The sequence below is a fragment of the Lampetra planeri genome, chromosome 65 (genome assembly GCF_965212315.1).
Source record: "Lampetra planeri chromosome 65, kcLamPlan1.2.h2, whole genome shotgun sequence".
NCBI lineage: Eukaryota > Metazoa > Chordata > Hyperoartia > Petromyzontiformes > Petromyzontidae > Lampetra > Lampetra planeri.
In genome coordinates this window covers 1,851,368-1,872,677 of record NC_136171.1, presented here as the reverse complement: position 1 = coordinate 1,872,677, position 21,310 = coordinate 1,851,368, and the positions used below count along the sequence as shown (strand labels likewise).

The 21,310-nt window shown below is 53.0% G+C and overlaps 1 protein-coding gene across 2 annotated transcripts; it reads right to left on the bottom strand.

Annotated features, from left to right (window-relative positions):
- Positions 1-229: 229 nt before the first annotated feature.
- Positions 230-20,088, bottom strand: LOC144737122 (nicotinamide N-methyltransferase-like). Of its 2 annotated transcripts, none has more exons than XM_078619813.1 (5): positions 19,895-20,088; positions 16,027-16,193; positions 14,746-14,953; positions 8,835-8,924; positions 230-807 (listed from the first exon to the last, which is right to left on the bottom strand). In XM_078619813.1, the coding sequence occupies exons 2-5, from the start codon at positions 16,187-16,189 to the stop codon at positions 462-464; spliced, it is 807 nt and encodes a 268-aa protein (XP_078475939.1). In that variant the 5' UTR covers positions 16,190-16,193; positions 19,895-20,088; the 3' UTR covers positions 230-461. The 2 variants fall into 2 exon arrangements, with proteins under 2 accessions (XP_078475939.1, XP_078475938.1); XM_078619812.1 differs by having other exon boundaries at positions 16,027-16,190; positions 19,895-20,079.
- Between the last annotated feature and the right edge of the window lie 1,222 nt (positions 20,089-21,310).

Below are 21,310 nucleotides of genomic sequence, written 5' to 3'. Positions count from 1 at the left end.
ATTAATCAGAGGTGCGGGGGTAAGGACAACAAACATGACAGTTTTTTTTGGGATAGATTGCATAAATATATAAATGTGTCGTTAAAACCAGCCACTACCTAACACAGCCAACGAGTAAGGGTTGTCATGTAAACAGAACATGCCAAGTTACTAGTATAGCACACTGGTGTGTTCGGGAGCCAAGCCACAACATTTACAATCCGAGAAAGACAACGATCTAAACACAATAAGCAGTTCTAAAGAAATTAGTTTATGTATGTATGTTGAACTTCTTTCACACCGTACATAGCCAAGCGTGCTAATCGCTAATCGAAGTTGCGGGGGGTAGTACAGCAGTTCTAATGAAATTAGTTTACGTAGTTTGAACTTCTTTTGCACCGTACAAAGCTACCCATGCTAATCGGAGGTGCATGGGGGGTGGGGTGGAAGGAAAACTAAATTAAACACAAAAAATATGGACTTTATTTTTTCTGCGCTATGATTAAGAGCAACTCCTTGAAGTCAGAGGCCCTCTCCCCTCCAGCGACATCAGGCGCCCCGTGCTTGGTCAGTCGGCGGACCGTCAACCCCGCTGCCCTCACGGCGTCTACCACGTTGCCCTCGTCCACGGGCAGCACCCCGAAGGTCTCGACGCCGACGCGGTAGAACGTCTCCTGCAACACAGTGGCCATGACGAGCCACCCGCCCGGACGCAGGCGCCCGCACATCCGGCCCAGCGCAGCGCCGAAGCCTTCGACCGAGTCGCACGCAGCCTCCAGGCACAGCGTGGAGAGGACGCAGTCGAAGAGGTCAGGGATATGTGTGGACCTGCCGACCCGATCAACCCTGGTTATTAGAATCAGGATCTTTATTTAGGACTGCAGAAATCCGATGAGCTATGTGTGTTTAACCTCTTTCTCATCGTACGTAGCCAACTGTGCTGATCGGAGGTGTGGATGAAGCTCTTTTTCACAGATGTCCAGTAGGGGTGGGTCAGAAAGTTGCAACAACAAACAATACAAAACTAACGATCAGAGTGCAAAGTATAGGAAAGGTAAGCAAATCGCTAAAACGATATACTGCTAAGTATACAAGTTCCAATTGCATAAGTACACGAAGTCCCACACCTCCGATTAGCACAGTTAGCTATGTACGGCGCAAAATAAGTTCAGCATACGTACATACTTACAATTCCCAAGCTTGTGCAAGGCAACACAAACAACAGCAAGAACAGTCCCATACCACATCACGACAATGCACAATCCCTCAATAATAATAATAATATTGATACATGTGTAGTGACTGTGATTGTCACTGTGTGGTGCCGGGCTTACGAAGCCATGGCGGATAATGTGTTGACATGTGTAGCCCGCTTGCGGGGTGTAGTACCAGCCCTAGCGGGGCTTGGGTGAGCACTGGTCAGCGCAGAGGCACCGCGAGCAGTGTGCGGTGCGGGCTCCCGGTGAAGGAGCGAGAGGGTGCGTCAGCCAGCCAGGGTTACGTTGGGGCATGATACGCCGGTTGACCTGCTTACACGTGACCGGATGATATTGGAGGGAAGCCACCGGTGGACGGGGACCGCTGGGCGGTCACGTGGTCTAAAAGAGCTCTTGGGAGCCTTCGAGAAAGAGCTCGAGAGATCTAAAAGGTGGGCGGGGTGAAGGGCGGATCTAGAAGGTGGGCGGAGCCAGCCCCAGCTCAGGAGGGATATAACGGGGGCCCCGTGAGGCGCTCGGGGTTCTTCGTGTGCTGGTGTGAAGAAGATCCACGTCGGGGAAAAGAAGCCTCTAGCAACGCGGTCCGGGACCCAGCTTGTGGTCCGGGCCGGGATAGCGAACCGTGTCTAGTTCTGCCGTAGCGTGGTTAGATGGGAATTCGATACTCGAGTGTAGATTGTGTTATGTTATGTTGAAGTTGCTAAATAGTGTTGCTCCAAAGACAATGTCTGCGACTCAGTTGGACTCACTACACATGAGTAAGGATGAAAGATACAAATCATATTTGTAAGTACAGTTGCTTCCAGCACTAATCTTGTACACTGTATAGAGATTACACAAGAACAACTGCCGTTCGCCACTAAGTCGTGGTAATGTCACCACGGGGCTTGTGGCCTCGTGAAGTGTCGAAGGCTCACTGGCAGAAGGTCATGGGACAGGCCCAGGTGCCATGCGTTAACTGACTGAGGTGACTGAGGTGACTGCCAGATGCACATCTGCAATTCCCATTGTGCTAACTTGCTACGTTTTATCCGCCCGTTGTTCCAATCGTTGTTGTGAGCGTCGTCCTTCTGACCTCCACTCCTGCTGGAGGACGACTGCCTCCAACTACTCAGTAGAGTCCATAATCAACCTCAACAGAGGCCGATGTTAACACCATTACTACTAGTCATTTCCATGTCTAATGTACACATGTATGTTGAACCTCTTTCGCACTCCAAGTAGCCACGGTGCTCATCAGAGGTGCGAGGGAAGGACAACAAACTAACCACAAAAAGCAGTTATAAAGAATCTAGATGATATAAAAGTGCATAGCTACCGGATGCTTCCTAATATCAGAAGGAAGAGCATACCAGACTGCCGCAGAAGTGCATTTGAAAACACGCGATGCAGTGGCACACTTCTTCTTTCGTATGGCATGTAAGCAACAGTTTGTATAGATGTCATAGTTGACTGTTAAGGTCCTTTAACCAATCCAAGGCGGCAGTAGATGCTGTATAGATTATATTGATGATGTGAGAGTTGATGTTAAGGTTCTTTAACCAATATAGATTTGAAATTTTCGTGACTGCAGGGATCCATACTCTTTGGTTCTTTCGCTAAAGTCAGGTAGGTGTAATGTAGTAACTTGCCGGGAGACGACCTTACGGGTAGCACACTCTTTATTAACACCAACTTATATTACACGGGTGGCTAACTGCAGCCTAACCCACGGGGTTCCCCTGGCTACACCCACACGGGCTCTTACGCCCCGTAGCTTCTTGGAACCCACCCGGCTGGGGTGTCCGTCTCGACTCTGGGTCCCACAGCCTCGTCCCACATGGACGTCAGACCACGGGTCCCACAGTCTCGCCTCCGAGCCACACAGGGTCCCGGCCCTTACAAGGACAGCGGGACTAGGGGTCTCAGGGCCCTACCTCTTCAACTCCGTCTTCGATCTTCAACTGGTTATCAACTCCCCGAGTGCTCCCGCGCGTCCCCCTTTATAGTCCTTCATGCGGACGTCGCTGAGAGCACCCACCCCAGTTGACCAATCACTGCGCGCTGCCCACGATCCTATTTCCCACCTTGTGTCCACGCACCCCGCGCCGCCCCGTGATCTATCACTGTCGGCGCGCGTCAACACCACCACTACATCACCCCCTACCACATAGCTCGCAGCCGACCCGGCTGCTATAAAAAAAAATTATTACCCCCCCACCCCGTGTGTGCCCCGTAACACAAGCAACAATCACAACAACACAACACAACAAGAACTCCGCCATCCGCAAGAATCAGAACATGCCACCGCAACAACAAGAACAATATGTACAACCCGGCGAGCGACAACAATAAATGTGTATGCAAAAAAAAATGACTCGTGCAGCGTCCCTTCATTTCCGAGCGCCCCTTGAACCGGACATTATACCGGGCAGAAGGGGAACGCGGCGACGAGCTGCAATCTCGGGCCCCCCCTCTTTTTTTTTTTTTTTCATGAAAAGTGTCGTGTCTTAGCACGAGTCCGCCTGGCCGGTCCGTCATACGGCACCAGACGCGGTTGACCGTCCGGTGGCGCCGGCAGTCCAGGAAGGCACGGGGCAGGCATCGGAGATCCACGCGTGCCTCGGGGTTCCGGTTCACGACGGTCAACAGCCGTCAGGTCCGAGACACCTAGGAGTGGGTCAGGTGGAGACACGTGAGGATCAGACTGCAACACATCCCTCCCCGAGTCGACGGCCACATCACACGCTCGGTCGTTACGGCACAAAGGGAGGCCATGTGGTGCCGCGAAGGGTTTCAGCCGGGAGGGGTGTACGTACCAACGGCGTTTTTCCCATTTAATCTGGATACTCTGAGGTCGCGCAATACGCACGATTTCCACCGGTCCCCTCCATGGTCTCAACAATTTAGGGGACGTAGCCAACGGTGCATGTGGGCAGTGCAGCCAGGCCTTATCGCCTGGTTTCCAATCGTGCGTATACACCTTTCGTGCATGCAATCTTTCGTTAGCGATCTGGCGAGACCTTGAATTCAACCTCGCAGCCTCTCGCGCTTCAGCCAGTTTGGCGATATTAAATTTGATGTGTGCGGCCAATTTAGATTTCGCACGTGGCTGGGAAATCCCCAGTTGGACATCCATGGCCGGATCGGCCTCCCGCCCATACATGAGAAAAAATGGGGAAAACCCCGTCGCCGCATGGGGGGCCATTCGATAGGCCGCGAGTACCCCAGGTACCTGTAAGTCCCAATCAACCTGATCGTTGCAGACCTGTTGGCACAGCATAGAAGTAATCGTCCTCTCTAGACGTTCAACCATTCCATCAGTCTGCGGGTGGTACGGGGAGGTACGCACTTTCTTCGTACCCAACAGGTCGCACACCTCGCGCAACAAAACGCTCGAAAAATTCTTTCCTTGGTCCGTCAGCAAGCGTTCGGGGGCGCCTTTGTCCAAAACATAGCCCTGGACAAAGGCGTCCGCCACTGCCGCAGCCGACTGGTTGGCGAGTGGCCACGCCATGGGCCATCGGGTGAAGTATTCTACGCCAACCAGCAGGTACTTGTTACCCCTAGGTGTAGCGGGAAAGGGCCCAAGATGTCGAGCGCAACCAGTTCGTTCGTGCGCGAAACCTGAATGGATTGTAGCGGTGGATTAGCCGCTATTGGTGGCGGTTTTCTTTGAGCGCACCCCACACATCCCTTGAGGATGTTTGCCACGTCGCTCCCCATACCCAGCCAATAATAGTCCCGTTGGAGTAGGGCGAGCGTTTTATGAAATCCCAAATGCATGAGTCGTTCGTGAGCAGCCAGAACGACCCTACCCCGCATAGCAGATGGCACAACGAGCGTATGACGCCGGGACATATTGTCCCACTTCATCAGGAGGCCCTGTCTGACCACCCAGGAACCGACCCGCGTCTCCCCCCCCCCGGGAGCCTCTGCCTTCCGACGCAACGTGAGTAGGGAGCTGTCGGCCATTTGGAGACGGCCCCACTCGATAAGAGGCAACGCGAGTAACGAGTCCCCGCCCGTGGGAGCGGCGGGCGCGTCGACCCCCGGAGCGTCAGTGGCGGCGAGCAAAACTTCCACGGGGACGGCGACAGGGGGTTTACACCGCGCCGATCCCAGAAGACATGCGCATTCCGAGCGAGGCGACAACCGCGACAAGGCATCCGCATTCGAGTGCCGCAATCCCTTACGGTAAATAGTCATGAATTGGTAGTCTTGGAGGACCTCCAGCCATCGGGACAATTGGCCGGAGGGTTGCGCCACCCGCATTGCGTATTGGAGAGCCGCGTGGTCCGTACGAACAGTAAAATGACAGCCGTAGAGATACGGCCTGAATTGCTGTATAAAAAAAACGATCGCTAGAAATTCACGACGTGTCACACAGTAGCGTTGTTCCGCAGGTGACAAAACTCTGCTACCGTAGGCGACCACCCGTTCGACCCCCCCGACCACCTGTGAGAGCACTCCCCCGATACCCGTGTTACTGGCATCCGTGTCAAGCAGGAACGGTTGCGTGAAATCAGGGTAACACAAGGGAGGAGCCCGTACCAAGGCGTCCCGAAGGGAGCAAAACGCAGCCTCCTCTTCCGGCCCCCAGTGAAACCTTACCCCTTTAGCCGTCAAAGCGTGTAGGGGCCTGGCTATGGTGGCAAAATGTTCGACAAAACGGCGGTAGTAGGGGGCGAATCCTATGAAGCTGCGGACTTCAGTGACTGAGGTTGGCGTTGGCCATGAGCTGACGCAGTGCGTCTTAGCAGGGTCTGTAGAGATCCCTGAACGGCCAACGATATGCCCCAAATACCTGACCGATTCCCGAAGCAGGTGACATTTAGCCGGTTTAAATTTTAATTTAGCGGAACGCATCCTGAGGAACACCCCTCTCAATCGCTGGAGGTGCTCCTCGAAAGTCCGGCTGAAAACGATGATATCATCGAGGTAAATCAAACAGGTGTCCCATTGGAGTCCTGACAAAACCAATTCCATGAGCCTCCGGAACGTGGCGGGAGCGGAATGTAAGTCCATGGGCAATCGATTGAATTCAAATAGGCCTCCTGGTGTCCGGAAAGCGGTCTTTGGTTTCGATTCGTCATTGAGGGGCAATTGCCAAAATCCCGAAAGCAGGTCAAGCGTCGAAAAAAACTGTGCTCCCGCCAAGGCATCCAGCGACTCATCCATCCTGGGGAGTGGATACGCGTCGGCCATCGAGATTTTATTTTGGCGGCGGAAATCCACACAAAACCGCAAGGACCCGTCCTGTTTTTTAACAAGGACGATGGGAGCACCCCACGGACTGGAAGAGGGCGAAATGATGTCGGCAGCCAACATGTCATTAACAGCCGACTGCACATGCTCCTTCTCGGTTGGGCTGAGCCGGAAGGGATTCTGCCGAATAGGGGCCACGTCACCCGTCGCTATGTGGTGGCGCAACAGGTCCGTGCAGCCAATATCGTACTTGTGTCTGCTAAACACGTCAGCGAATTCGAGTAGCAGGCCCCTCAACGCTCCCAACTGCACACTAGACAAGTTACTAGACCCAACACACGAGTCCAACCATTCTGTCCCCTCCACCAATGGAGGATGCGTATCGAGGCTAGAATCCGCATGTGCAATGAGCTGTTCATCGGCGGGTAGCGGCGCCGCGTGAGCCAGCACCGTGCCCTGTGTAATTACAGCTGGCCGCGACCCCGTTTTCAGAACCATAACGAATGGATCCCTGTCCGCCCGCACCATGGTCTGAGCTACCGCTAAGTCGAGGCCCCCAACAGCTCTGTTTAACGGCCCCAACAGAACACCTTGTTCCGCCGCATCCACCCCGAGGGGTTTTCGCAATCGAAGGGGTACCAACATTTGCGATCCCGGGGGCACCCGCACAGTCTGAGTTGCCAGCGCCTGAACCGTTGCACAAACCGTGCGTATTTTGGTAGGACTCGTTAAAAATGCAACCCGCCAACCCGATGGAAGCTCAATGCAGGCCTGATCGATGAGAATTTTAATGGGCATTTTAGCCAGAAAGTCCATACCCAGTAAACAAGGAACTGCCAGAGATGATGACCCAAAAATAGGACCCGCCAATTTGATATCGCCAATACAAATAGTCGCCCGAATCTGTCCGATGATTCCCAAAGAACCCCCATTCGCCGCGTAAAACGGTACGTCCACCGGAAGAAGGGGTCGACATTGGACGGGGAGGATGTTATAAATAAGGTCCGAAATGATAGTGGCCGACGCACCCGTGTCCACCAGCACCCGGACCTCAACCCCGTCAATAAAACCCGTTACTACGGACGACCCGGCCGACGCAGCCACTATCCTGTGGGCCAACTCAGACCATTTGACTGCTCCCGGGCCGTGTACGAACCCCCCTCGCCGAACCGAATCCCCGGTACCCATACGCGGTCCCCCCACCGCGAAGCGCTGACCGGAGTGTGCCGTGTATGTGGACCGAGCGTGTGGGGTGCCGCGACTTGCCGGGGTTAGCTGGGACGACTTGGGGCCTTGGTCGTTGTCCGGACGTGGTCCCGTGGCGCGCTGACGCGGAGCCCGGCACCCGGACGCGACGTGACCCCGAAGGCCGCAGTTGTAACACATGACGAGGGACGTCGTAGGTTTCGGTTGCTCCAGCTTGCGGGACGATCGTATGGGCGAACGACCTCCCGATCTCCACTCCCCCGGTCTCGACACGGTGAAGGCCTCCTCCCGAGCCGTAGCAGTCTGAGGCTCGGCGACCGTCGCGGCAGGTGTCGCGATCTCCGCCTGATGCTTTACCGGTCTTCATCTGGGCAATATCAACATCTACTTCCTCCATTGAGAAAGGACCGGAGAAAGCGGAGGTTTGTTTGGCAGCAGTCAAGAGTATGGTAGAGTTCTTTCTAAACTTGCCGTCTTGTGTTTTTTATTGATAGGTGCTCGTGAGATGCCGATTATCTATCCGGCAATGTTGTCAGGACTGACTTGTGGAGGTTTGTATTTTGGCGTGGGCTGTTGCTCCCAGCATCCTTCAGAGGCTCCAGGCTTTATGGCTCGATTTTGTAAAGTTAAGCGCCTCCACCGTTTCACACCACTTTTGTCTTCATGCCAAGTCCAGTGACTCGAGGAAGACTTTTGCAGTTTCCTGCTGCTGATCGGAATAAAATTTCCGGAAGAGTTTTTCGCTTTCTCCAGACCAACGGGAAATGAAGACTTTTCTAAGAGCTGTGAGCAATTAATATTGGACTTGGCTCTTCTTGCTGGTAGGTACGAGTGTTACCTTTGTTGCACCCCCTATCCGCCGCCTCTGATTCTGTTAACATCTCTCGCCATGGTGGCCAAGAGATGGTAACTACCTCACCTGGTATACAGGAGGTCGTGGGTTCAATCCCAATCCTGACGCCTGCTGTATATTTGGAATTTGCGTGTCTCTCTCTCTATCTCTCTCCCTATGAACGCATGGATTTTTCTCCGGGTCCTCCGGTTCTTCCCTAAACATTTAGAATCAACATCATGTGTTTAGAGTTTTTGGCTGCCATACATTTGCATCTGATAAGCCACTTCGTTGAGCTATCATTTGTGGCCAGGTCACTTCTGAAAAAGAGCTACGCAGCTCAGTGTGGGCCTTACCTGGTAAAGTAACAAAAGAGTAGATTATAGCTGAGCTTAGTCAAGAAGGGGCCTCACCCGAGTAACAGATCATCCTGGTTGACGTCGCAGGGCAGCACGGCCTGAACCGCCCTGCGTAGATGCTCCGTCTTCTCCTCCTCACATCCGCTACTCACATACGCACACACGCACACACGCCACGGTGTTACGCACACAAACAAGAGCCCGATGCAGGGCCAGCCTGCCTTCTCTCGGCCCCCGACGACAGTGTCCCAACAACTAAACTAAAAACTAAACTATTTAATTTTATTTACCAGGTTTGTATGTATGTTGAACTTCTTTTGCGCTGTACGTAGCCAAACGTGCTGATCGGCGGTGCGCAGGAAGGAAAACAAACTAGACACAAAAAGCAAAAAGCAGTTAGAAAGAAATGAGTTTCTAATCTACATTTAGAGTGCACAGCTCCAATGTATTCCTAATGTAATAAAAGACTTGACCACGATCTCTGGCTCAGTGTCCTTTATTTGGTCCGTACTGCATTCCCACACGGCTGTCTCTCTTATTCTCTCAGTGCTGGTTCCGATGTCACTCCAGTCACCATCAGCAGCCCCGCTGCTGTTCTTTGTCGCTCTTACAGCCCCACAGCAGCTCCGCTGCTGTTACTCACTCTCAGCCCCCTTGGCTGTAATCGCTGCCGCTCACTCCGCAGCGCTGACAGCCTCGTGCTGTCTCTCTCTCTCTTCGTCGCTCCTGCGCCTCTCTGCAGCCACACTGCTGCCTCTAACACACAGCCTTCCTGGCTGTACTCTGGGGTCGGCTCCCGCTCGCCGGCGGTGCCCCCCTCCTCTCGTTCGCCCTCGTGGCCTCACCCTTTTCCATTCACAACCCGACTGCCTTCTCTTTCCGGTTTACCCGCTTAAGGACCCCAACCTTTCACCCACGTCACCTGGCTCCGCCTCCTCGTGACGTCACATCCGGAAGGTCGCTTACGCCCGCATTACACCACCCTCCCCCATAGAAAAAACCCAGCCGACCTCGGCTGAACAATACCAAAGCGTAATGCGGTGAACCGACCTTCCCCCTTAAAGGACACTAAGCATGTAATATAACAACAAGAACAACAACAGCACAAAGCACAACAACGCACATCCGCATGTCGTACACGACAGCCACCCGGCCCCAGGATAGTGGAGATGATGTAATTCCGGGCCGCTTAAGAAAACCCCAATAATTACCCAAATAACCGCGATGGACGCCCCAGTATTTACATTTTAACAGCAATATTATTTACACGTGAAAACAACAACAACAAAAAAATTTCTGCTCTTACCCACCAGCAGTCCTCCCTTGAGGACCAGCACAGACCTCAGACGTACACAGCATGTACCCACAGTCACTCTCAACAAACCAACAACCCCTAATCGCACACCCTCGCGTGGAGAGAGCCACGCTCCCCAGCGGTAACGTTTAATTCGCCGTAACCCTCACCGTGGTCGTCAACCCACGGCAACATCCATTTACCATACTCTCAGCTAGTGCCATTTCGGGGATGAGCAGCACTCGGCCATGCTCCTCCCTTACTATCCCATCAGCGATGGACACACACCAGCCTTGCCAAAAATAATGACGTTGCAACGTCAACAAAGTCTTCTGCACCCCTAAATGCAATAGTGTGTCACAATGGAGAGTTCTCATCAACTCGAATCGCGAGGACGTTGGTAGCACCACACGCCAGCTTTCCTGGAACCCTTCTCGCCACATAAGCAGACCATCTCGGAGAGCGGTTCGCGGCCCCACAGCCGTACTCGGACACCCATTGTCCCTCATAGACCGCTTCCGCATGGACAACAACAACTCATCCATCATTTGTTCCCGAATCCAGACAGACCGCGGCAGATTCAAAACCCCGTCAGTCGGTCCCGGTTCCATCGGAGTATCCGACTTCTCGACGGCCAACGTAAGCGGCTGAGGGGGGTTTAGAATCGGCGAACACCTATGCGTCCCCGATGCACATTTACAAGGGGCGCGCCCTGGTAATCTGGAAAGTGCGTCAGCGTTCGCATGGCGCACTCCCTTCCGATGTTGAATTTGGAAGGAAAATGCCTGTAGCGTGTCCAACCAACGTGCCCACTGTCCCGATGGCTGGTCCATTTTAAGTGCATATTGCAAGGCCGCATGATCCGTACCCACAATAAAAGAACGACCGTAAAGGTACGGTCGAAATTGCCGTAGGAAAAACCAACCGCCAAAAGTTCTCTACGAGTGACACAGTAGCGTGTTTCCGCAGGCGACAAGACTCGGCTACCATACGCCACGACGCGCTCTACGCCCCCTTTAGACTGTGATAATACCGCCCCATTATCTGTGTCACTCGCGTCCGTATCAAGAATGAAAGGGCGATCAAAATCGGGATAATCCAATGTCGGAGCCGTAGCCAATAGATCACGCAGACTCCGAAAGGCCGCCTCTTCCGGCTGTCCCCAAACAAATTTCCGTCCTTTACCCGTAAGGAGATGCAAGGGCCTCGCAATCGTCGCAAAACCCGGCACAAATCTTCGGTAATACGAGGCAAATCCCAAAAACCGCCGAACATCCCCCACGGTGGCCGGAGTCGGCCAATCCCGGACGCACGCCGTCTTTTCCGGATCCGTGGACACCCCCTCAGCACTCACAATGTGCCCCAGATAACGGACGGACCGTTGCAGTAGGTGGCATTTCTTTGGTTTAAATTTTAAATTCGCAGAGCGCATCCTCGTGAACACTGTCTCCAGCCGTGTTAAATGTTCCTCAAATGTGCGGCTGAAGACAATGATATCGTCCAAATATATAAGACACGTCTGCCACTGCAACCCCGTCAACGAGCTCCATCAATCTTTGAAATGCGCTTCATAGCCAAGGGAAGATCAATCCCTCGGCAAGGCCAGATATCAACGACCCCCCCTACGGGGTAATGTTCTCTTATAGAGACAATAACGCCCTAACCCAAAACCCGTGAGCCCCCGGCACACCAGGTTCAGTCTGCCTCCGCACAACTGAACCATGACTCCCCGAGCCATATGAGCACACGGCCCATTAGTTTAAGACATACCATGGAGGTCTCGCCTCCGGGCTGTCAGGTCAGCCATCAGCCATAGGCCGACGTGACCACCACTCGTGCATCACCCAATCAACAATGGCAGGCATAACAGATGGAATATTTGCCCCACCGAGGTTTTTCCCGCGCGCTCAAAATGGCGGCCCCCTTCGCCCAGCGCGTTCGCGCAATATCTCGCGCGCACTCAAAATGGCGGCCCTTTCCGCAAAGCGCATCGACGCCATACCCCGCGTGTGCGCAAAATGGCGGCCCAACGTGCGAACACGTGGCCAGTTTTCTCCATTCGTGCACCCCAGCTTCCCTTTGCTGGGGGTCACAAATTGCTTCCCCCGTCTTATTGTAACAATCCCAACAACGATAGACGCACAGCCCCAGCTTGCTGCGCGCAGCAGTCATATCGGGGAATTTTTAACCAATATTTTACCAACCACATTGGTTACACAACCCAACTCGCAAAGCAACTCGTGGCTGCATGCGACCAACCGAATACGCGACGCAACTTGGCGCCAATTACGGTCCCATTAGCATTAACCTTTGAGACACCCACAACGGCGTCATCACGCACCCTCAAAGCGCGCTCTCTCTCTCACAAAGCGCCGTTACCCATAATATACACAAAATCGCGTGTACATAACATCCATACGACCAAATAATAGGGTCCCCCTCGAATTTGTTACCAATTTCCAAACAGGTACGCACAATTAATAACATCCCAATCCCAATAGTCAATCAATGCATCGCACCCCATAACCGTACAGAACGGTGTAACAGCACATACAGTCAGCATATCGCGATCACACGCGCACATTTAAGCACAATAGCAAACCGATCTGCAGGTAACCAACACACCATTAATCCAGTCGTAACATTGCAGCAACAACACAAATATTCTCTCTCTTGCAACAACCACATCGCACATAGCACCTCGCAGCACAATACACCAAAAAAAATATATATATTTTTCAATTAAGCCCATCGCACAAGGTAACCCACGAGATGATACAGCGCAAGATACCCGACGCTCCCGAGTTAATAATTAACTTCGCCATCAATATAACAACTCCACACCGCAGCGCACACACACAATTTAACACTCAGCAAGCACAGCATACTCTCCGTCCATTCTCAACACACGTACACACTTTAATTGACACCGAGCAACAAGCAGATAGCGCGTTCATCGTTATTACACACACATACCCACAGTCCGAACCGCGCTCCGCACAATCGAGTCATGAGAGAAACAAAATCGCCCCCACCCGGCCCTCGAAAGATGGGTGAGGTGTGTGTAAAGGCCGGTTGCGTATCGTTACGACCCGCCCGGGGCTGCAGCAAGAAGAGGACGGCAGGGCGGCAACTTGAGTCGTCTCGCAGAACTCGTTCGGCGACTTGACTGCTCCGTTGTCACGCACCCGAGCCAGGACGGGAGAGCTCCCGCCCCAGCAGCTGTAGCGTCGTCGTCCTCTCCTCGCAGCTCCCCCTCGCAAAACAGCAGCTCACAGCAGGCTGCTCTCCCCGCGGCACCTCCAGATGGCAGCGCAAGGCTGCCTCTCCGCCGCGATGTTGAAGATGGCGGCGTCTCCCCGCCGCGGTGAAGACAAGATGGCGGCTTCCCGCCGTTTCTCCCCTGCCACGCCCAAGATGGCGTCTTCGTGCCGCGTGGCAGATGGCGCTGGCAGCGCAGGCAAGGCGTCGGCCTGCAGACCACCATCGGCTCTCCCCACTGCCGTCGTCGGCGTGGTGAGCTCACACGGTTTCGCCAGCACGATTTTCCAGGTCTCCAGCTGCGCCATCTGTCTCAATCGTAAGTCGGATGATGTAGCAGATGATGGCACAGGAATATTCTTTCTTCCGAGCCGTCTTGACAAGCCGTTTCACTTCTGACACCAGTGTAATAAAAGACTTGACCACGATCTCTGGCTCAGTGTCCTTTATTTGGTCCGTACTGCATTCCCACACGGCTGTCTCTCTTATTCTCTCAGTGCTGGTTCCGATGTCACTCCAGTCACCATCAGCAGCCCCGCTGCTGTTCTTTGTCGCTCTTACAGCCCCACAGCAGCTCCGCTGCTGTTACTCACTCTCAGCCCCCTTGGCTGTAATCGCTGCCGCTCACTCCGCAGCGCTGACAGCCTCGTGCTGTCTCTCTCTCTCTTCGTCGCTCCTGCGCCTCTCTGCAGCCACACTGCTGCCTCTAACACACAGCCTTCCTGGCTGTACTCTCCTCTCTCTTCGTCGCTCCTGCGACTCTCTGCAGCCACACCGCTGCCTCTAACACACAGCCTTCCTGGCTGTACTCTGGGGTCGGCTCCCGCTCGCCGGCGGTGCCCCCCTCCTCTCGTTCGCCCTCGTGGCCTCACCCTTTTCCATTCACAACCCGACTGCCTTCTCTTTCCGGTTTACCCGCTTAAGGACCCCAACCTTTCACCCACGTCACCTGGCTCCGCCTCCTCGTGACGTCACATCCGGAAGGTCGCTTACGCCCGCATTACACTAATATTGGAAGGGCGTTCTAGACGGCTGCAGAAGCACACCTGAGCTATGTCACTTTTTGTTAAGAAGCGGCCTGGCCACAAATGATGGCTCAACGAAGTGGCCAATTACTCTGAACGTACATTGTTTCTAAAGTCGGAGGGAAAAACCGAAAACACCGAAGAAAATTCCATGCAGCCATGGAAAGAGAAAGAGACGTAAACTCCAAATATACAGCAGGCATCAGGGTCGGAATCGAATCGATGACATTCTGTATACCGGGTGAGGCAAGGTAACACCTCTTAGCCACCATGGCAGCCCCCCGTCTTTCGGCTGCATCACCATCCTAGAGTCTCACGGCTCTACTCGGCCGACCGTACTCTGGGGGTTCTACAACGCGAACGCAGTGGAGAGAGAGGCACTTGCCTCCTTCCCTCGAAGCGGCACACAAACTGGACGATGCTCGTCCAGTCGAAGGCATCGGGGGAGCGGTTGAGCCAGCCTTGGAGCTCTTCCCGGTTGCTCTGCACGTACTCGGAGAGGTAGATCTCGGGGAAGCTCTCGCAGGCGCTCAGCACCTGGTAGATGGTAGGACCCGAACCGACGTCCAGGAGGCGCTGGCCTGACACCTCGCCTGGAAGCGGTGAGAGGAGAATAAAAGAAGCGTTTAGAGTGAAGCATGGAGTGTTTGTACGTGTGTGTGTACGATGAACTTCTTTTGTACCATACGTAGTTAACTGTGCTAATTGGAGGTGCGGGGGAAGGACAACAAACTAAACACAAAATGCAGTTCTAAAGAAATTAGTTATCAATTTAGTATAGTGGTGTACTGTATAGTAGTGTAGTGTATGTAAATGTAGTGTATAGTGTAGTGTATAGTGCAGTGTGTATAGTAGCGTAGTGTATGTATGTTTAACTTCTTTCGCACCATACGTAGCCAACACACTGCTCAGCCCCCTCCATATTCAGCTGTTCAGCACCTACCTTGGGCCCCGTGAACATGTATTTTTCCAAAACTGCTGCTCTGGGCGTGGCCTAAAGTGTACGTGTGGCTTATAGTCCGATCCCTGGGTCGCTATTGCATCACGTGTCTAAAAACTATATTACACAAGACGCCTCACTCCACCTGACAATTTCACGTGAAACTAAACTACAAATCTGTTTCATTTCACCAGGTAAAGGCCCACTGAGCTGTGTAGCTCTTTTTCAGACGCGACCTGGCCACAAATAATAGCTCAACAAAGTGGCTTATTATCACGTGGAAATTTCTGCAGTCAAATACTCTAAACGCACATAGATTCTAATTGAGGAGGGAAAAATCCACGCAAACTCCAAGTATACAACAGGCATCAGGATGGAGCCCACGACCTCTCCTGCATACTACGCGAGGGATTTAACGCCTCGCCACAGTGGTTCACCAACAGTGAGCGGAGAGCGCCGGACGGCTAACACGCAGCGAGTTGGCACACAGTGGGGAGCACAGGTGGTGCGTCCGCCAGTCGTCTCAGTCAACCCAAACCACCTGGGACTGTACCGTGACCTCCTGCCAGCAGCGAGCCCTCCGCGCTTCATGCGATAATCCTCAAAAGCACACCTAGGCTGGCACAAGCACTGTGGTGACATGACCGCCATTTTAACAGCTAATGGCGGATGTTGTTTTGTTGTCGTCGTTGCTGTTGTGACCGCCATTCTTGTGACTCGGAGAACCTGTGGCGAAGGCCGAGTGCAGGAACTGGAGGAGCTGGGGCAGGAGCTCGCCCTCCCCCGCGTCACCCTGGGCTGTGCTGAAGTACGCGCGCATGTACTCGCGCGGGCTGAAGTGGGTGGCATAGTCCTTTCCCTGCCGCCTGGTCACCTCCCGAGCCGCCATTCTGCTTCAGAAACATCGTCACGGCAATCGTGGAGAAAAGAAAGGGACAGAAAAGATTGCAAAGAAGCATGGGGAGATGTGTCGTGACCCGAATCACAGGGGTTGAGCGACGAGGACGACGATCGTAATGGGAAACGGGAATACAGTTTCAGTGCGGCTTTGGGAGGCGTGATCCCCGTGGAAAAAAGGGCAAATAACCCACCAAATCTTAACGTATGGGGTCCTCGTGAGAGACTCGTTCAGGTGTGGTGTCACAAGTCGGCTCGGTTCAATTTCATCTCTGATTAGATACGTGTTAGCTACACACGGTGTGGAAGAAGTTTAAGTTCAATACTGGTGAACCAGGCCTTCACTGACCCCCCCCCCCTCTGGTTTCCTAGATACCCTCATGACCTCAGTGTACCACACTCGCACCGATTTCAAGTGTCGACGGTACTTTTGCAGCTCTTAACAACGAGCAATGAGTGTGTATATATGGCGGATTCCCGATTATCCGCGTGCGGTATATCCAATTTACGGATAAACCGTGCACCCGAGATTTTGACGTAAATTAATAACTCATGGATTTTCCCTTAAGCCCAAAATGTATAATCTAAAAATAGTTATACATGTGTAGTGCTCGACTTGACACGACAGCTTCTTGCTTTTCCTCTTTCTTTATTTCACCAATAACGATCAACATTCCTCCAGCTAACACCGATCAACGTTTCTTCTGCGCGTTCTCCGCTCGCTCGCCGCGTTCCACCGGCCTCGCTCGCTCCCCATCACTCCTCCGTCGACTCTCCTCTCCACTCTCTCCGTCACACTCAGCCTTTCCTTATCGGCTCTCCCGTCACACTCAGCCGTATCTTTATCCGCTTCTCCGCTACTCTCCAGCCGCTCTCTGCTGGCTTCGCCATCACACTCCAGCCGCTTCTGCTGGCTTCTCCATTTCTACCTTATGCTTCTCCACTTCTACCGTTTGCTTCTCCACTGCTACCGTACACTTCTCCACTGCTACAGTACACTTCTCTACTGCTACCGTACAGTTCTCCACTGCTACCGTACACTTCTCTACTGCTACCGTACACTTCTCTACTGCTACCGTACACTTCTCTATTGCTACCGTACACTTCTCTATTGCTAGCGTACACTTCTCTACTCCCTCCGGCTCCGCTGCTTCGGCTCTAACATCCTTCTTCACTCCCAGCCGCGAACTCCCGTCCGCTTCGAAACCCCTTCTCTTTATCCCCCAGCCAATTAATCCAATCAATCGGTGGCATCCCCCGCGACGCCCGTCGCCCCCTAGCCCCCACTGGCACCCGCCGTGTTTTCCCAGACAATGCGGCGCCACTTAGCGACAACAACAACTTCTTGGCCAATCAGCACCCTCCGTCCTTAATTGCTTCCTGCCACCTGCTACCGTCCTCAGACAGCGTGGCCTCACATCTCGACAACAACTCCCAGCCAATCAGCGCCCTGTGTCCTTATTTGCTCCCTACCCGTCTCTTGCCCTCTCCTCACGCCTAGCAACAACAACAGCTCGATCTCGTTTGCTCCCACTGTACGCCGTGCGCGCGTACACCGTCTTCAGCGTGTGGCGCGTATCTCAGGCACTACGCATGTGTAGAAGAGTTGGCGACAACTCACTCAGAGACGGAGGTAAGGTTAAGGGCTTTTGCCGTAAGTTTATTAAGGGCTACACCACACACGGGGGGTGAACCACTTCCCAGGGGTTAGGGGTCCCGGGCTCGGTCCCAATGGGTCCCGACACAGCCGGCTGCCCCTGTGCCGTCTCCTCTGCGCCGGCCGTGGGATCAGCCAACACGGCCGACCGAGGAGCACAGCCACGTCCAGCCCTGATGCTGTGCTATCCCCTATTCCTCCCCTTAGCTCCTGGCTCCCCCCATTCCACCCTACTTCGACCCTACTCTCTAGCTTACGTCACGGGGTCCCCCCTTTATACTCGAGGAGCTGTGTCGTCATGTGCGCCGTCCAGAGCGCATGACCCCACGTCCCGTGACGCCATCGCACCGGACAATGCACATGACGCCACTACCCTCTTCTACTCCTCTACACATGTAGTGTTATTATTGGAAATGTTTATAACAAGTGTGCCTCGCTGGGCAGGTGGGGCGCGACGTCCGCCCATTCCGCTCCCTCTGCCATGTCGGTAGGCTCGCGCCGGGCCCCCGCCGACTGAGAGACGGGGCCCCCCATGCTAGCGCCCTCTCTGAGGGACATGCTCGTGCTGCTGGCCTCAGAGCTGCACGGGGTTAAAACACACACGGGTGCATACCGCAGCTGTCGCTAACAGAGGGGCCGCGAACCCCGCTATCACCGGCGACCGATTAACAATGTGGCGCGGACCGCACACTTCCACCTGCATGTGATTAACTCCTAACGCGCCCGCACACACCGCGGCCCCGCTAACAAAAAGGGCTGCGAGCGCGCTCACACCTGCACGATTACCCCACTCGCGCAAACATGGTAGCTATCCCGCAATAACCACTGCCCGTTCACTCTCGCCACATGTTCCCCCACCGCTACCCAGGACTCGGCTTGCACACGCAGTCGCTCCACACAGAAATCGCAGACACCACACCACCTATGCTCTGTGCTAACTTTTATTCTGGGCGCAAACCACAATCCCTTAAATTATGCTGCCTAGTCGGCACTATCCAGGGGGAATATCTCGCGGGAAAAGTCTAACCTCCTACCATCTATACTCCTGCTCACTCAAGTGTCCTATCACGTACCTAGTAGCTGTACTCACGGCGTCACACAGATGCTGTGAGAGGCGGAGGGAAGAGGACGATAAAGCCTTGCCTCACATTGCCTCGTAGCGGCCCTCACTGGCGTCACACGGACGCTGTGAGCGGCTGGAGAAGGCAGGACGGGCTGGGGGGTCTTGACGGCCAAGATGTTGAACTTCTTGTGTGGCCCTCGGGCTCCCCTTTTTATCCCCCAGACTTCAAAAGCCCAGAGTCGCGTTGTACCGCGCGGCCAATCGTGCGCCTACCTGTGGTTACAGCTCGGCTTTTTCTGTTTTTTTTGCCCTTAGATGGATCGCGGTAGCCGGTGCTTCTGCGATCTATTGTTAATCTGGATTAGCAATATATCGCATCCAGGTGTGTATTCGGTATGGGGGTCGGGAGGGGGGGTCTTGGCGCTGCGCTCCCTTGACCTCATCGTCTGCCTTTCTCACTTTTTCCACCCAAGCCTCTCCCGATTGTCGTGAATGACTCATTGCGGCTGGCCCGGTAACCTTTTTGCGCCCAAACAATATTAAGCCAACTCAAGGGCACCGCGATGTAAATTGTCTTGCGAGGGTCGTCCAATCCCCTGGCACCGGGAAACTGTGGGACTTTCCTCTTAGGGACCCTTCAGATTAAAACCCTTTGTGCCAAGCAATCCCACGCCAGTGCGCTGCGTGGATGTACTCGGTGTGTTGGCCGGGTGGGGGGGGGGGGGAGATTGCGGCGCTTGCAGAGTACCACACAAGTCACGTGCTTAAGACGAGCAAATATGTATCATTTGTGATAGCCAGGTCGCTTGTGAAAAAGAGCTACAAAACTCAGTGGGTCTTACCTCGTAAAATAAAAATAGCTCAATAAATAAGTTAGATTAAATAGTCTTGAGATCTTCCTGGCTAAGCAATCACGTCATGAAACCCAAGACCACCAGACCACTTGATTACACACACATTAACTGCTAAACGCAAACCTTTTCTGGTTGATGATAGTGATGATGACGTTGTTGAAGTTGTTGTTGCTGCTGCTGCTGGGACAGGAACGAGGAGGAAGCTGCCGTCTCTTGCCTCCCCAAAAGTTTCTCTGAGAGCAAAAAAACAGCGCAAAAATGTCCTCGGGCTGCAGCGGTAGTGGGGTTGCTTTGCCAGGAAGCTTTCTCCAATGGCTGAAGCCAGTCCCACTAACTTCTCCCCCCACCTACCCTACCCAGGGCTAATGATTGATGGAGGCCGAGCAAAGTTCCTCAAAACAGTCTCAGTGTGGTTCTCAACCAAGGGTACGCAACTATAGGGAAGGGAGGGGGGTGATGTGGCAGCGTTATGCGACACATAGGAGGCCCAGTCGGCCACAAGGGGGGCCCTGAATCAATAAGCTAAAAACAAGTACAAACATTTTTTTTATTTAAAGCTTTCGTGACTGCAGAGATTCATATTCTTGGTTCTTTCGGTAAAGTCACGTAGAAGGGAAATAATAAAATAATATAAAACAATAAAAATTATCACGACGTTTCGACTGCAACACAAGCAATCATCATCAGGTGTGAAATCCACAGCAAGAAAATAAGTACATATTAAATTTTAACTCCAACAATTACCCATTAATGAAAAAACCCATTAACAAATGAAAAATATATTTCCGAAAAATACCCACAGCGTGAAATCTAGTAGCCGCTACTGCTGGTGTTTGTTACTGAACACCACAAGGATGTTTTGGCAAGTGACACGCGCATGAAAGCCAGACGGCACAATCACTTAATTGTGAGTACTCTTTGGTTCTTTCGGTAAAGTCACGTAGAAATCAATTAAATTAAATAATAGAATACGAAGTTTCGATTGCAACACAAGCAATCATCATCAGGTAGAAAACAAACCTAGAAAACTTAGAAATACAATGCAGAGTCTGCTAACACAAGTCAACACCCTACCTGGTTGATTACGTTCTTCCAAAGATTGTTAAAATTGAGAGAGAGACAAAACACAGACACGGAGACACACAAACAGACACACAAGCAGAGAGAGACAACACAGAGACACACAGAGAGAGACACGCACATAGATGCACAGAGACACAGCGCCTCTGTGTCGAGGCCTTAAATAGAGAGGATTTAAGTTTGTTTTCTCGCTCTCTGTGTGTCTCTGTTTGTCATATTTCACACTTAACTTCTTATTTAGTAATCTTTGGAAGAACATAATCAACCAGGCTATGCGTTAACTGTGTGTTAACCGACTCTCTGTGTTGCATTGCACCAATCTGGTGACGTCCCCCCTATCTCCCTGGGCATTTCCTCTCTCTCTCGCCCCGCCTTCTCTTTCCTTTCCTTTGTGGTGTCATTTTAACAATGACCTGGGATCCCGAAGAAAAAGTCGTCCTCGACTCAACACAACCCGTG

Bases quoted from the DNA above. Each gene is read 5' to 3' on its own strand.
- LOC144737122 (XM_078619813.1), bottom strand. From the start codon at position 16,189: ATGGCGGCTCGGGAGGTGACCAGGCGGCAGGGAAAGGACTATGCCACC. The intron at 8,925-14,745 runs GCAAGTGCCTCT...GTATGTGAGTAG, and splicing joins TGCCGCTTCGAGGGAAGGAG to CGGATGTGAGGAGGAGAAGA. The intron at 808-8,834 runs GTGAGGCCCCTT...TCGGGTCGGCAG, and splicing joins CAGGATGATCTGTTACTCGG to GTCCACACATATCCCTGACC.